Raw genomic sequence first — 15,444 nt, 5'->3', positions numbered from 1 at the left:
TGTTTGTGTTATGAGAAGTTATCTCTTGGTTATTACTGCAAAGAAAATTTCCTACATTAATATATCAACAGGATGATGGGGCAGACACAGAAGTTTGGAGGAATAAATAAATAAAATGTAACAGGCTTCAGGTACACCTGCGAATAAAAATATTTTGTAGAGGTGAATACTTTCAGTACAGTGTTCACTGAAGGATCGTGGCTCAGGGAGCCACAGAGTCATTCAGAAATCCTTACATTAGCAACTAGTGCTCCATATTCCAGAATGCTCCCCCCACACCTCACTCTCAAACATTCCCTTAAATGAACTTGATATTTCACACAAATCTTATTTTACACTGAGTGCTTCCTGAAATCCAGTTGAAACAGTGAGCTATTTGTAGAGCAGGATACTACATTGTGTGTCAGTGTAGCAGATCAGCTGACCACTTTATGTCAGCAAAAAATGGAAGGGCATTTCAGTTACAATTTAAGATTTTTGCATAACACTTACTTAAAAAAGTCTTTTGAGACCTTTTAGACCATTTTTTGTATGTTGAGATTTTCCATTAAAGTGCCTTGAAATTTGTAGTATGTCAAGAATGCCTTATCAGATTTGTAGCATGGGAAAGCAGTATTAGCCATCATGCATGCAACATGATCTCTTGTAAATCTGCCTCTGCAGATAGCAGCATCTAGAGACTTCAAAAATATTCAGTTAAAATTTAAATCAAACTGAAAATTTGGAAACTCTCTGCGAGAGAAAATGCTGTAAAGTATTAGATGTGTGATTTTGTCAAAACATCCTCTAAAGCTCTAATTCTACTCTCTGTATCACTGTATCCATTATAATCTAAAATCAAAAGTAATTGAGCTGAGAACTAGTTTCAAAACAGAAACAAAATTATTTCACTCAATAACAGATTTTTTTTTTTTTTGTATTTGTGGATATTTTTCCTTGGTTTTCATCCAAAAGAGATTTCCAGTGCTGTGTGATTTCACCGAATCAGAAATGCTTTGCAAAGATCAGGTTTTTCCTATTGCTCTTTTGTGCTAACATCATGCAGCATCTCTTTGACCACATGGAAAGGGAATTATCTTGTAGTCTGACATGTGGCCTGTATTCAGGTTTCCAGCAAGCTGAACTGAAAGATGGTCCTGGGGATGATCTCAGCACCAGTTTGGGGCATATATTGTATTGGTGGCTCGGCCTGTCTGAATAACAGGATGGCTGGAGCACCACACACAGGCATGGAGGGCTTTCAAAATTCTGCAGTGTATTTTTAAACGTGGCATAAGAAAATATGCACGTGGACCTTAAATGTGAGGCGCTCACAAATATTTTTGGGCTTGCTCGTCTCGCTGTCACTAGCAGGTTTCATCCCTGCTGGATGGTTTCTCCTGCAGAAAACAGTAGCCTCTTTTGGGCTACATCCCATGCTCCCTTGCCAAATTTCCTCTCTCCTTGATCCCTCTCATTGGTGCCCTTTCAGTCGGCTTAAAATAGTGAGTGAGAATCATTTTTATAACTTTGCATCTCCTTTGCCAGGGTCACCAGACCATTCCAATTGTTGTTAGCCTGCTCTCAGCCCAGTGTGAAAGCAATCCTCCAGAGAATGTGAAGGAGCAGAAGACAGTATCCATGTTAAGACTGGCAGAGCATTGGAGTCTGTGTTCTTATGTGTGTGTGTAGGGAGTGTGTAAATGACAACTCAAAAAGTTTTGCATATAAAGTTTGCATTCTTTATAAAAGTTTTGCATTTTTGCATATATGTCTCCAGCATCTGGAGACACAACCCTCCTTGCTCCCCTTCCAGAAAAAAAAGGGGAATCAGCTTTCTATGTGTGGTTACTGTTGGAGGAAGCTCTGGTAGCTCATCTGTGAGCACCAGTGGGTGTGCCCGTGCTGGGTTTTGTGGACCCTGCAGGAAATGGTGCTGTTGAGACTTGGTTTTTATCCCCTGCCATCAGTAATTTTAATATACTTCCCTTCAGTATATTCAATCAGATGTAGCCATACCTTTAACTGCAGTGTAAATGTGCCCTGTGAAATCACATTTATTGGCTGAACAGAGTAAATAATTCATTTAGAAGGTAAATGAGAAGACTGAAGAAAGAGTTGCAGAACAGGAAAGGGGTAAAAATCTTGAGGATGAAAGTAAGAAAAAAAAATGGTTGGAAAACAAATTTTATTGAAGGAAAGAAAAAGGAGGGGAGAGTAGAAAGAAGGGGACTTTAGAAAAATATCATTAAAATGGGAGATAAAAAAGAATCCAGTAATATAAAAGGGTAGAGAAAGTGAAAGATGTCTTGGGACCTAGAAGTAGCAGAAGGTAATTTAGAATGAGAAGCAGGCAGGAAAGATCCCAGATGTGATGAATATTTTGCCAAAGTCAAAACAAATTTTAATTAAGCCTCCAATTTATTATAAAGGAGGGAAAACTCTAAATTCTTGTTTCAGGTAAGGATTTAGTTTATACCTATGCTATTAACGTGCTGTAATAATGTTAATAATAAACCAATATTGTCATCTTGTCAGATACTGGCTTCGTCTGCAGCTGATGAAAAGCATGTTGTCTGGGAACGATAGGGGCTGTGGAGTAATAAGGAAGATAAACCCTGAATTTTGGGAAGCCCTGAGATTCAATATCTAAAATGCAAAACCAGAGTGTTCTCTATGTAAAATGAAGGGGCAATATTCATATCTGAGTCCTGTACCATGGCTGTGGCATCTATAAGCTTATTCTGCTACACATAAATCTCAGCATGAGGAATCAAGTTTATTAGTTTACCGTGGTCAGACTGGACTGGTTTAAACAGAGCTGAGGAAGTTAATTATCCAGTGTCTCAGGTGGGTCTGGCAATGAGTAACTAGCCCTGGAGAGAGGCACTGTAGCTGTGCTGGGGGGGCAGGTCCTGCCCGAGTGTGTGGATGGATGGCCAGCTGGGAGGGACTGCCATAATCTTTTTCCCAGGTTGTTCGAACCAGTTCAAGAGCAGTAAAACAAGGTTATGTAATTGACATGTGATGTAGCCTAAAATAGTGACTGCAAACATAGGCTGCTGTTGCTGGGCAGTTGTCAACTGCTTAAAAAAAAAAAAAAACCCAACCCAAAACAAAAAAGCACCCTCAACTGTGTAACAAATGGACATTTGAAATGAAAATGCAGTGCTCATTTCTGTTGACTAGCAGGTTTTTTATTTATTGCAAGAAATAGGGACTTTGTGAAAACTGAAACTCGTAAAGAGATTCATCATCAGACTTATCATATTGATCTATTTGAGAGTACCTGCTGCAGATGGTGAAGTGAAAACCTCAGGTATATGCAGTTTGTCCCTTGATACTGCGATACGACTCCTGTCAAACAGGAAATCCTTTTCTGGATGTGGAAAACCATTGTGCCAAGTCTTGGCAGCAATTTTATTTGTATACTGGCTGTCAAAAGGTAGAAATAGTTCATTTTTAGTAATTGAAGGAGCTTATACGGACACGGAGACAAAACCTAGGAGGGTTTCAGAGCTGGTTTAAAGGAACACATCACATAGCTCAGTGAGCACAAATGACAGGTTAGGATGTGCACATTTTGCCATTCCTTGCTGTAGGAGGCAAAGCCCTTCATTAGGGCTATACCAGAAAGCAGAAAAGCCTGGTGTTAAGTTCTGTTTGCTGACCTGATATTCCTGAGATGAGAGACATCCTTTAGAAAATCCTGATGATTTTCTGCAGCATGTTTGCTTTGTCTTCAGCAGGGCAAGTCTGTGGCTCAGGTTGGAAGGGATGCACAGGCTGAGCTTGTGCAGTCTGACAGACTGGTGGGTAAAGGGAAAGGATAGTGTTAAGAAATAAATGTTATTTAGTCCATAAGGCTTTCATATATATCTCTGCTGGGGAGATAATCTTCCCAGTTGGGAATTATTCCAGAAACTAAGCACTTATTCCAGCCCAGAAGCTGCAAAAGGGATCCTAGCTCTTAACATGCAGATCTGCAAGGCAGGGCTGGAGGTGGCTTCCAGCTCCTCTCTCCTCAAAGCCTGGAAGAAGGCTTGGCTTTCTGGCTGCCTGCAGGGAGAAGACAACTCTGCCTGCAATTTTCTGAGTCAAAGTATTAATTCTCATTGTGGAGGAAGAAGGGAAATTGGGACATTTATATGCATTTTGATGTGCCTTAGTGAGACATTATTTTAAAAGCTGAGTTTTTTCAAGCTACTTCTGCTTCATTTGGTCCTCAGCTGCTGCTCCTGTTTTCTCACTTTGGTGCCCCTTTGTGAGGCTTCCTCAGTCTTGGGACCCAAGACAAATTCCTGTTTCAGATATTGGACCCTGAGTAGAATTTGGACTTTGTCTTTCTCAGTGAATGTGTGTGGATCTAGAAGAGGAATAAAGATAACTGCCTGCCCAGGTAAGAGGAGGAAAGAACATGTAGAAGGCAGCTGTGCCCCAGGAGAGGAGCTGGTCGTTAGTGACACACAAGTGAGCATGAGTCAACAACCTAATGCCATTGCCAAAAGCCAGCTCTGGTCCAGGATTGCATTAGCAGGGCTGCTGTGTGTGCAAGATGCAGGAAATAACCATTTTATTGGCCTTAGTGATGGTGAAACTCAGCAAGAAAAATGTGCCCTGTTTTAGGAAAGAGGCTGGAGGAGAATAGGAAGAATTGACGACAGATTCAGGAAACATGACCTGCAAGGAGAGATTGAGAGAACTGGATTTGTTTAGCCCAGCCAAGAGATGGGGAACATAAATCTTTTGATAGGCAGGAGATTGTTGTAAGAAGGTGGTGAGCTGTTACTCTGAATGTCTATGGGGGGAGAATGAATATCTCTTCCTGTCCCAAAATATTCCCATTTGGGGGAAATGTAAAGGGAAACAACATGACTTTCAGGGGGGGCTAATCACTAGTCTAATTACACAGGACTTGTAGGTTGTAGGGAAGTTGCAGAATACCTTTCCTCAGGAGATTTTAATACAAATAGAAAGAAAACTAAAAACCTGCCTGGACTGTTAAGCTAGTCCTATCATGCTTCCATGAGTGGGCTTGAATTAAACAGTCTTTGGGTCTTCTTCCAGCACTATGCTTTTCTCTTTAGAAAATTTAACATTTGATCATAGTAGCTGCTATTTTAACAAGAGAACAAAAATGTGGAGTACTTATTAATGACTTGCAGTTCCTGACTTGGACTTCAAAAAACTGGAGGGGAAAGAAAATTTTGTTTTAGGAGGAAAATAAAACATGTGGAATGTTTCAGAAATTTCTGTGATTTTCTCATTTTACCCTAGACAGGAACAGAAATAATACTGTCAAGAAATATCTAAATATTTTTCCTTTTGCAGCCTTACCTGTTGGGAAGCATGGCAGCCCTTGGAGTGCAGCAGTGCTCTGCACACACACATAAGTTCGTCTTAGCAAGTCAATTGTGGGGACTGGTGCCTCGGTGTACTGGAGTTTTAAAAATGAGGAAAGGCACAACTTCTGCTGTAGCCTTATTTTGGCAGTAATTCCTAGGCCAAATAAGAACAGCTTTTTCTCCTCCCCTTCTTTACTGCTGAATTTTGCTTATTCAGGGAAACTCAGTAAGAGGGAAGACTGGATTTCATGAATACTTCCTTTTTGTTTTCTTTTGCAAGCCTATAAAAGCAGGAAATTATTGAATCTTTGGAGGTGAGAGGGTTGGAAACATTCAAATATTTTTAGTGTGTACATTTGATTGTGTCATCCTGTGGTATGTGGTGGCACAATAACCTGGAAAATGCAAATGTCAATATTCCTCTAGCTCTACTGTTAAGAGAAAAGATCTCACTTTCTTAATGTGTAACCTATTCGTTATTAATTTAGAACAAGAAAATTTTCCTCACATCTTTGGTATCTTTGTATTTCAGATGGAACAGGAATTAGCTGCTTTAAGTACCTTTAATGATGGCATAAGTAAAGATTACTTTCATCTTAATGCATTTAGCACATGGGAGATGAGAATTCAATATCTGCTCTGTCCCTTTCCAGCCCACTTGTGGGTGATTGAACGGGATAAAAAGAACAGCTGGATTAAGCTAAACACAAACTGCACAAGGCAGATCAATGCATGTCTTTCAAGAGTTGAAGCTCTCACAGCACAAAAACATCAGCCTCTCTTCAGGACAGCCTCCACCACCTCGTTGAGGTCCTGAAAAGCCCTGGAGGTCCTGAGAGCACTGCATCAATTTCAGATATTTCAGGTTTTGGTTTGATTCTGAAGCTGAGAGGCCCTAGTGAGCCACAGATAGGATATACTTATTCATTATGGGTGTCTTTGCTGACTTACTTTAAAAAAATCGTTTTATTTGAAATGAACTATATTTGATTGCATGGAAGACTGAATCCTTTTTTGCTTATTCATTATAGATGTTAACTGAAACATTATTTTCATTATTTTTCAGCTGTACTCTACGTAGAGTTGATCTATTGTGTTTTTCTAAAGGGTTTTCAAGTTGCTTCCATTAATGTAAACTTTATGATGGCTGTGGTTTTTAAGGAATTTCTAGAAATTTGAAAAATTGTGAAGATTTGCTGTTTGCTTTGCTCACTAGAAAAGCTAGTTATAGATTTTGTACCATACATTACTACTCAGAGATGCATGATTCAAAAACTGATGAACATTTACTAAGCTGCGTTTTCTGAAAATATTTGATCTAGAGTAGATAGGTCACAAAGCAACAATTGCAGGCTGCTGAAAGAATTTGACGGGTGATTTATGGAATATTCTGCTGTTGTGGAAATATTTCTTAGGAAGTCCCATTGTGACAGTGTTGGAATCAAACATTGCCAAAACATTTAAAAATGCAACCTAAGTAATTATCCTGGAGTGCATAAAGGGGAACTTTGTATTAAACCCATTAGGTTTTTAAAGTGGTAATGAAAAATCTTGACTTAACAGATACACATTTTTTTAGCACAAACTGCCTTCAGGGTAGTTCTGCAAAGGGGTTCATTTTGCAGTGTTGGAGCTGACTTGTCTTATTAATAGCCTACACCCGCCTGTGGAAGCCTAAAAATGGTATTGCAGTAGTCTGATGTACAAAGGACATTGTACGAGTACTGAGCAAGTGCACCTGCATTCCTGGCAGAAAATAACCATTTTTCCCTTCTCCCTGCAAAAAAAAAAAGGATTATATGCCAGTATTTTTAAGAACTATAAACCATCTTTATGCTGTATATCATAATTTTAAATGCTTTTGTTTTTTCCTTTTATGTTACTTTGTGCTGTCTGCATGGTGGTTCTTTAGGGGTTGTGCTCAAGTCAGTTCAGAGCAAAAATACAATGAGGAATTAAAGTGACTCTTCTCTTTTGTGTCTGTTGTGATCACATCACAAAGTAAACATTGTGTGATACCCAGGTTTTCATTTTGTGATCAGCTGAGAACCTTACCAATTTTCTTGTTTAGCAGGCCTGCTTAAAGGCCTGCTAAACAAGAAAATTGCTGATAGATCCTGGTGCTCTACATTGTACAACTTGATTTTATGCCTTATGTAACTAATTCTTGAATTATTTTGCTGAAGTTTTGTTCTTTTTCATCTGTGTCACAGTGCTAGGTTAAGTCCCTCAATAAAACCCTTATTGGTCCATCTGCTTGTTGTTTAAACATCTAAAGCATTATCTAAATGATGATACCTTTGTTATACTACTCTAAGAGTTCATTCACTCAAATGAGATTGTTTTTCTTTGTGTGAAATGCTCAGAAGAGATTCGAGAAACATCCCAAGTTTCAGTTCACTGTCTAGATAACATTTTAAGGCTGAAAGGAGGACACGTACGGAGATAGAAAATTACTTAGCTGAAGTTTTAAGGCAAATTCCTGAAAGAGCCCAGTGCAGAAGCCAGATCTCCTGTGCTCCATGAATATTCTCTTTATCTTTCCCGAGGAAGCATATGAGTATTGTGGAAAGTAGCTTGCCAGACATATTTTGTGCCTTCTGTCCTATATCAGCTCTGTCCCCTTGTGGATGTGCATCTTTGTTCCCTGCATGTCAGCCCCTGCCTGTCCCAGGGCAGCTCTGCTCCTGACTTCTGCCAGGGCTTCCCCTCCTCTCCTACAGCTGCTATTTGCTTTGGTCGTTGGCTTCAAATTTATTTGCACATCTCTTGGGTTTCTGCACATTTGTTCTGGCCACCCCAGATCCCCATGGATCAAGGCAGCCAAAACAATCTCCTCTTGCTTCTGCTGCCACACTACACCAACCTTGCAGCTTTCTTTATTCTTCCATATCAAATTCAAGCACCAGGCTTTGAAAAGGTCACATGGGAGTGCCCTTGCGTGAGACACTGCATTGATTTGCTCCACCTGTGTTCCTCCCATGGAGCAAAATGCCTTTTGGGTCCAAGTTCTCAAATGCCAGCCTGTTTCCCTGGTTGCCATGTAGTTCCCTTCTGTATTAAATACCTGCTGTCTCTTCAGGAGTGCTTCTGTGGGGATTTACAGAAATTAAATAATATAGTTGTGATTTAAGCCTGCTTGAAAAGAGTGGAGTATATGGAGAAAGTTAACCTCTGCTGTGTATTTCTGCTTTACATCCTGAACTTCTTGAGCATGAAAAGGTACTCAAACTTAGAGCTGTTGGGCTGCTCTGTGATACAGCACACCTAAGAAGATCTGAAAAATCTCAAACCCATTGTTTGTTTTTCACTAGAAGAAAAATTCCAGTCCTGTTTAGGAAAAAAAAGGTAATGAGATCTCTCTTGAGAGTGACACCAAAACTCCTTCCCAAATTAAAAAGAAGAGATGCTCATAATACACATCCATGACAACTCACCAAGATCATTTGGAAAGGGTAAAGAATGGAATTTGAAGCATCTTCAGTAATAAGACTCTCAAAAGGAGTGCAAAACAGCAGAGAAGAACAAATTTCAATTATGTAAATAGAGCCTCTAATAATGCATTTTATTTTTGGTTCATTCAGGCCAGCACAATTACCTGTGTGCGGGAAGGAATGACTGTATAATTGATAAGATTCGGAGGAAGAACTGCCCAGCCTGTCGATTACAGAAATGTCTGCAAGCTGGAATGAATTTAGGAGGTAAGCAGAGTATTAATAGTTTGGACTCTTAATTTGATTAGGTGAAAGCATTGGTAATGTGCAGCTTTTTATAGGTCTGGCAGCTGCATAATCGCAGAAGTTTTAAGGTGGGATTACCCTGAAGAAGTGCTTAATAACTGATAAACTATTGTCATTCTCAGTTGGGGTTTGGAGGTGCATATTTTATGGCACAGAAAAAAGAAAAGTGGGTGTTTTATGATTACAGTAATTTTAGTAGAATACCATAAGCTAAAAATGTTAAGGTTTCAACTATTGCATGTTTTTTTGGGGGATTTTTTTGGGTTTGTTTTTTTTTTTTTAATGATGAGCATTCTTCTGAATACTGAAAAATGTGTTACCACCATCATGACATCATGAAAGCAAATTCACACATAGTGAAACCTCTCAACTTCTTTGGTGCTTATTTATTGATTTTTTTTTTCTGTGACTGTAAGGATGTGCAATAATTTTGATTATGTTACTGCATTTTTTGTATACAAAGAACAACAAGGAAAAATGTTTTCTTACTAATTATCAAAAGCATACTGAAAACAGTATAATAACAAAATGTATAAGAGGTTTTTCTATGTTGTTTTAATCTTTTTTTGGTAATGACTATGTGTTTCTGTCTGTGCTTCAGTGGATTTCCTGTCTCAATCCATCGTTTGAGCAAATGCTATTTCAAATGCCTTTTTTCCACCACTCCTGTGTTTATGATGTTGTCTGTGAACAGGGGTTTGGATACTGCTGCAGGTCCTTTCCCTGATGTACAGAGTTACCCTTCCCTTAGAGTGTTTTCACTGTACAGAAAATAACAACATGGTCACATTAATTCCTCCCTATCTCAAAATTCACATTTTGTCCTCCTGGACCTATTCTCCTGGCAGCTGAGTTTAGTTCTACAGATTGAGCTGCTTTGTCTTTCATAGGTTATGTGCAAAATCCCGGTTCCTGCCTGCTGCCTTTTTCTACCTCCCAGACCTCTTTCTTCTGTGTTGTCTCCTGGCAGAAATACTCAAACAAGCCTCACCTTACTTTTTCAGAGAGAGTAGCCTGGTTAGGCTCTCTTTCAACCCCCTTCCTAATTGAGACACTACACTGCACCCTAGGTCCCTTATTTCCTTTTCCCAAGGGAAAACAGGGACACATTGTGGGGAGGTGACAGCTTTCCCTTGGTTTTGATCTGCACTGTTCAACCTGGCAAGGGAAACAAAATGCCTTTGATGAAGCAGGAGCTCCATGGTAGCAGCTCCTTCATCCCAGAAAACTAGTGCTGAAAATCATTGTGGGGCAGGGAAGTCAGCTCTCTGCCCTGCTGGGAATGTTGCTGCATCCTGCTGGCAGCTGATGTAGGGCATCCCTCCTGGATGTGCCCTGTGCAGTGCCAGTGGAGCTCCAGCAAAACCCAGGGCTTGAGAACCTCAGGAAATGGCAGCAGGGGACACTTCATCTGCAACATCATGAGTTCATCCCTATGATGTCCAGGTGGGTTTCAAAGGACGTGTTCACATGATGTCCTCTGCAGAAAAGCAAGACAGGAGAGAAACTTTGCTAGAGGGGGATGCTTACTTTTTTTTTTTTTTCCTGTTTTTAAATATTTTTTTAAAATATTGACTGGAATGCTGCAAATTAGAAATGCATTGAAAAATCTTCTCTTGTTGGAACTTGGTAGATTGCTGGAAATCATCATTTGTGACCTGTGTTTATTGCAGCTTTGGGTTCCTCACTACAAGAAAGACATTTAGGTGCTAGAGCGAGTCCAGAGAAGGGCAGTGAACGTGGTGAAGGATCTGGAGCACAGGTCTGCTGAGGGGTGGCTGAGGGAGCTGGGGTTTTTTAGCTCCTTAGAAAAGAAGGCTCAGGGGAGGCCTAATCACTCTCTACAACTGCTTGAAAGGAGGGTGTAGCAATACGGTGATCAGTTGGTCTCTCCTTACATGAAACAAGCTACAGGATGAAAGAAAATGGCCTTACGTTGTGCCAAGTGAGGTTTAGATCAGATTTTAGGAGAAATATCTTCACTGAAAAGTTGGTCAGACACTGGGCTGGCCAGTGTGGAATTACCATCCCCGGAAGTGTTCAAAAACCATGCTGGTGTGGCACCTGGGGACGAGGCTTAGTGGTGGGCTTGATAGTGCTGGGTTAGCAGTTGGACTCGATGTTCTTAGAGGTCTCTTCCCAGCTTTAATGTCTGTGACTCTTTGACCTGGAAGGCCAAGTCTGCCTCTGCAGTGTACAGTTTGCACGCATTGGAGATTTGGAGTTTAGCTGTTTCACTGATTTACATCTCAGAAAGAAACTTCAGGTGAAATTCTCACTCCTAATTTGATCCCTTTACACTACATAAAGGAACTAACATGTGATAAAGGAGGTCTTTTCGTCACTGCCATGAGTGAGATGGCAGAGGAACAGTTTTGGATTTCCATGCTTTGCAGTGCTTTCTGCTTGGTCGAAGAGGGAAAGTGCAAGCTGGAGGGAGGGGGGAGGGCTGCCGGAGAGAGGTAAAGCACCTTCAGCCCTGAGGCAGCATCACTGTTTAGAGATGCTCAAGGGCTCCCAAATCATGCTGCTGGACCTTCCAGCCTTTGAGCCAGCCCAGCTCTGGCAGAAAATGCTGGGAGTTTAAGGATTTTTCTCTGCTTAGGCCATGTCTCCAGTGGTGAGCTCTGCACTGGGCATCTACAGAGGAGTGACACAGCATCTCAATTTTGGGCACTTCCGTGTGGTGTTGCAGGGCATTTCTCATATGTTGGAGATCATAATAAAAAATGGAGGTGTAAATTACAAAAATAAATATTAATTCATATTTGAAAACTGTGATTTTCATATAAAATGCCAAGGTTTGGTACTAAACATTTTTTTCATATTTAGCTTGAAGAGAAAGAATAAGGTCATGTTATGAATATACATTGTGGGTTGTAGTTTCATGTGGTCAGTCTGGTTTTGCCAAGCATACACATTACTCCAGTAAAAATGGGCTTTTACCTGTTTCTAGCTTGGACTTAAGGGCAAAATGGGCAAGTATGTTATTAGGTAGTATAAACAGTAAGGAGCTGGGGAAAAATGAATTTATAAATGCAACTTAGTTTAAAGTTCTCTTTGCAGCAGAGTACTCTCTGTAGCTGTGTCACACTGCACTGTACTGTGCTCTTGGTGGAGTAGGGCTAAGTTCAGCTCTTACCCTCCAAAAATAAGCAAATGTAAAAACAAATCCGAAATTATATCAGAGGTGCTGATGGGCTTGGTTCATGGGAAATAGAGTAAGATGATATGCAAAGTGGTCATCAGCATAGCTCAGGGCTGGAAAATATCTGCAAGTTGCTGAAACCAAGGGCGTTTATTTTCTACTTGTAAATAACTATGATGTTTTATCCCCTCATTTAAAGGATAAAAACCAAAGCACCAAACCTCCAGTTGATCTAGAAGAAATGTAGCATTAGGGAACAAGGTCGTGTCTCCCATGAGCTGGAAAGGAGCTTGACTCTGCCACCCTCCCCATGTACAGATGGGAGTGAAGGACCCCAGGCTGCCCCCATGCAGCTCCTCCCACTTACTGAAATGGGGGGGGGGGGTTATGAAGCAAATTTTGTAATTTCACAGTTTGAGATTGTCTTCCTGCTCTTATTGAAGATACTAATCTCTATAATGGAAAACTAGAAATGAGAAATCGTGTTCCATGTTTCCTGCTGCACATTTTTGCACAATCTCTGATTAATCTACTGATCTTCTTTCTTAGGGATTTTTTCTCTTATGGTAATATTATTTCTCAATATTTTTTAAAGAGTAAAATAGAGTGCCTTTGTACTCTGTCAGTCTTTCAGTTTTGTTTTGATGGCATAACTTCTACTTTCCAGCATGTTAATTTTTTTTCTAAATTAAAAAAAATTATTTTGACTGGTGGCAACATGCCATGATTAGGCACCTTGTAAAAAATATGTGTAATTCAGTGATACAAAATGCACCTTTTTGTGACTGCTCAGCCAAAATAATTTGGCAGTTTTATTATTTACCTCCTCGTTTTGTTTGTTGAAAAAATTGAGCATTTTCTAAGCTTTTATATCCTTTAATAATCTTTAGAAAATTATTAATAAGTCAGCAAATAATTTACCTAATTATGTTATTGTCTTGATATTTGTTTTGATTTTATAAGAAGCATCTGCAACCTGTAATTTCTGCAAAGCTGAAGTTGCCATGTATCACATTAAATCATCTTTCTCATTTCTAGAAGGTATATGTGTGCTCTGCAGACAGTCCTGTTTGGCAAGTAGGACTCCAAAACTTTTTTGGGAATCATATTTTGGTTTTTTTTTTGGTTTTTTTTTTTTTTTTTAAACTCCAGTGACATATGCTAGGCTTAATTGTTGGAATAGATTCAGAGTGAGCAACTGCACTATGAAGGTATGCTGGCCCATTTTTGGTTTATGCTCTTTTCAAGATTCTGTAATTAATTTTCTGTTAATTACGCACCAGAACGACTTCATGGATTTGGGAAGTTTCTTCCAGCATACGCTGTGATTGGATTTGGCGAGGCTCTTGCTATCACAGGAGATGTTTTCATTTGGCTCCCACCTCGTGCTGCTGTTCCTCAGTTGTGTCTGTCCCCGTGGGGGCACTGGGGCATGTCACAGTGAGAGCCCCTGTCCCACACCTTGGCATGGGGTCTTACGCCACCACCAGCTGCATCCTGTAAGGCAGCAGCCCCTGGGATGTGTCCTGCATTGCCACCAGGGGGGCACAGATTCTCCCGGTGTCACTCCCATATGCTGAAGCCTGGAGAATGGGAATGTTTTATGTGCTGTCACTTGAGGCAACCGCCACTCCCCTTTCCTGGGCAGGTTGATCCAAGCACCTCGTATGTTATGATCAGGCATCCCTCCCCATTCTGCATGTTCAGAGAAGCTTCCTCTTCTGCCATGGGATGTGCCATACGTGCAGAGGGGACAAAAGTGTTTGGGAAGACCAGCACCATGGAGGGCTGGAATCCGTCCCTGCCTCAGCTCCCCTGTGAAACACTGCCAAGACTTCCCGGCACTGGTATCCCATAGCAGTGAGGAGCAGCTTGCTCAAAGACCCTTTGGATCTAGAAGGGACATAAAATAGATTTCACCTTGCAAATTACACAGTTCATCATTCTGTCTGCAGAGGCTGCCTGTGAAATCCGAGTCTTGTGTCCGCATACATTTACATATGTAAGACACTTTGTGCACAAGATGCTGGGTGTGATTTGTAGCCTTTACTGGCAGATACCCTTAATTTTATACATTGAAATATTTCCATAATCTGAAAAATAGGTTAATTAAGATAACCAGTAATAAGATATAGTGCTTCACCTTTTTGCCCAGCTATCTGTTTTCTGTTTAAGAACTTATATTAATAGTTTTAAATTGCACTATTATTTTTGGTTACTGGAGCTTATGTGGTTTATATTGTCATTGTTCCTATCTTTTTGAGAAAAAAAGAAAGAGAAAAAAATCTGAAAAACTGGGGAAAACATAAATACAGCAAAAGTATGTCCTCTTGTTTTTCTTTAGAATTTTCTACTAACCATGATCTCATAAATTTTAAAGGAAAATAAACCCCTTTGTGTAAGGCACAAGCAATTTAAGGTATACATATGGTTAAATATTATTTTTCATTTAAACTTTAACTGCAAAGTGTTTTGAAATGCCATTAACTTTAATGCATTTTTATTTGCATTTATTATGTAGCATTTTCTTCTGAGGAATCCAGTCAATAATTTTTTAGCTTGAACATTCAGCTGGTTTATTACCAGTTCTTTCAACAGACCTTTAAAAACACCAGCAGGTTGGAAAAGACCTTTAAGTAATAAACAATGCTATTTAAGTAATAAGTAAAAAACAAATAAATAATATTTAAGTAAGTAATAAATAAGTAATAGATAATAATAAGTAATAGATAATTTGCCTATTGTTTATAAACCTGCCATTGAAGATGTTGTAGGAGCCAATTTGTTCAGCAGTTACCTTTTCCTGCTTTTGTGTCCATCTTACTCCATGTGTTGTGCTCTTGCCCTGCTCTTGGTGTGACCCTCTAGCTTCCCAGCTTGAATAATCCTCATGAATGGAATGTTTAGATTGGATGTTAGGAAAAGTTTCTCCACTGAAAGGGCTGTCAAGCATCGGAAGAGGCTGCCCAGGGAAGGATGTTTTCCTTCAGAAATCATGTAGATCTGGTGCTTAGAGACATGGTTTAGTGGTGGACTTGGCAGTGTTGGGTTAATGGTTGGACTCAATGATTTCAAAGGTCTTTTCCAACCTAAATGATTCTGTGGTTCTTGAATGTTGTAGATAACTATGAGAGCAGTCACATGCTACAACTATTAATAAATTATTTGTGAATGACAGTTAAAAATGCAGAATTTTGAAGAGGACTGGTAATGTCAGAGTAACCTCTTGGGC

At 39.8% G+C, this 15,444-nt stretch overlaps 1 protein-coding gene across 8 annotated transcripts in view; it reads left to right on the top strand.

Annotated features, from left to right (window-relative positions):
- The window catches only part of NR3C2 (nuclear receptor subfamily 3 group C member 2), a 189,402-nt gene that overhangs the window by 130,027 nt on the left and 43,931 nt on the right, over positions 1-15,444 (top strand). For all 8 annotated transcript variants that reach the window (XM_030270212.4, XM_072927785.1, XM_072927787.1 and 5 more), the window contains 1 exon segment: positions 8,909-9,025. In XM_030270212.4, coding sequence (XP_030126072.2) covers positions 8,909-9,025 — 117 coding nt within the window.

Source organism: Taeniopygia guttata, chromosome 4 (assembly GCF_048771995.1).
Source record: "Taeniopygia guttata chromosome 4, bTaeGut7.mat, whole genome shotgun sequence".
Lineage (NCBI taxonomy): Eukaryota > Metazoa > Chordata > Aves > Passeriformes > Estrildidae > Taeniopygia > Taeniopygia guttata.
This window is presented reverse-complemented; position numbering and strand designations above follow the sequence as displayed.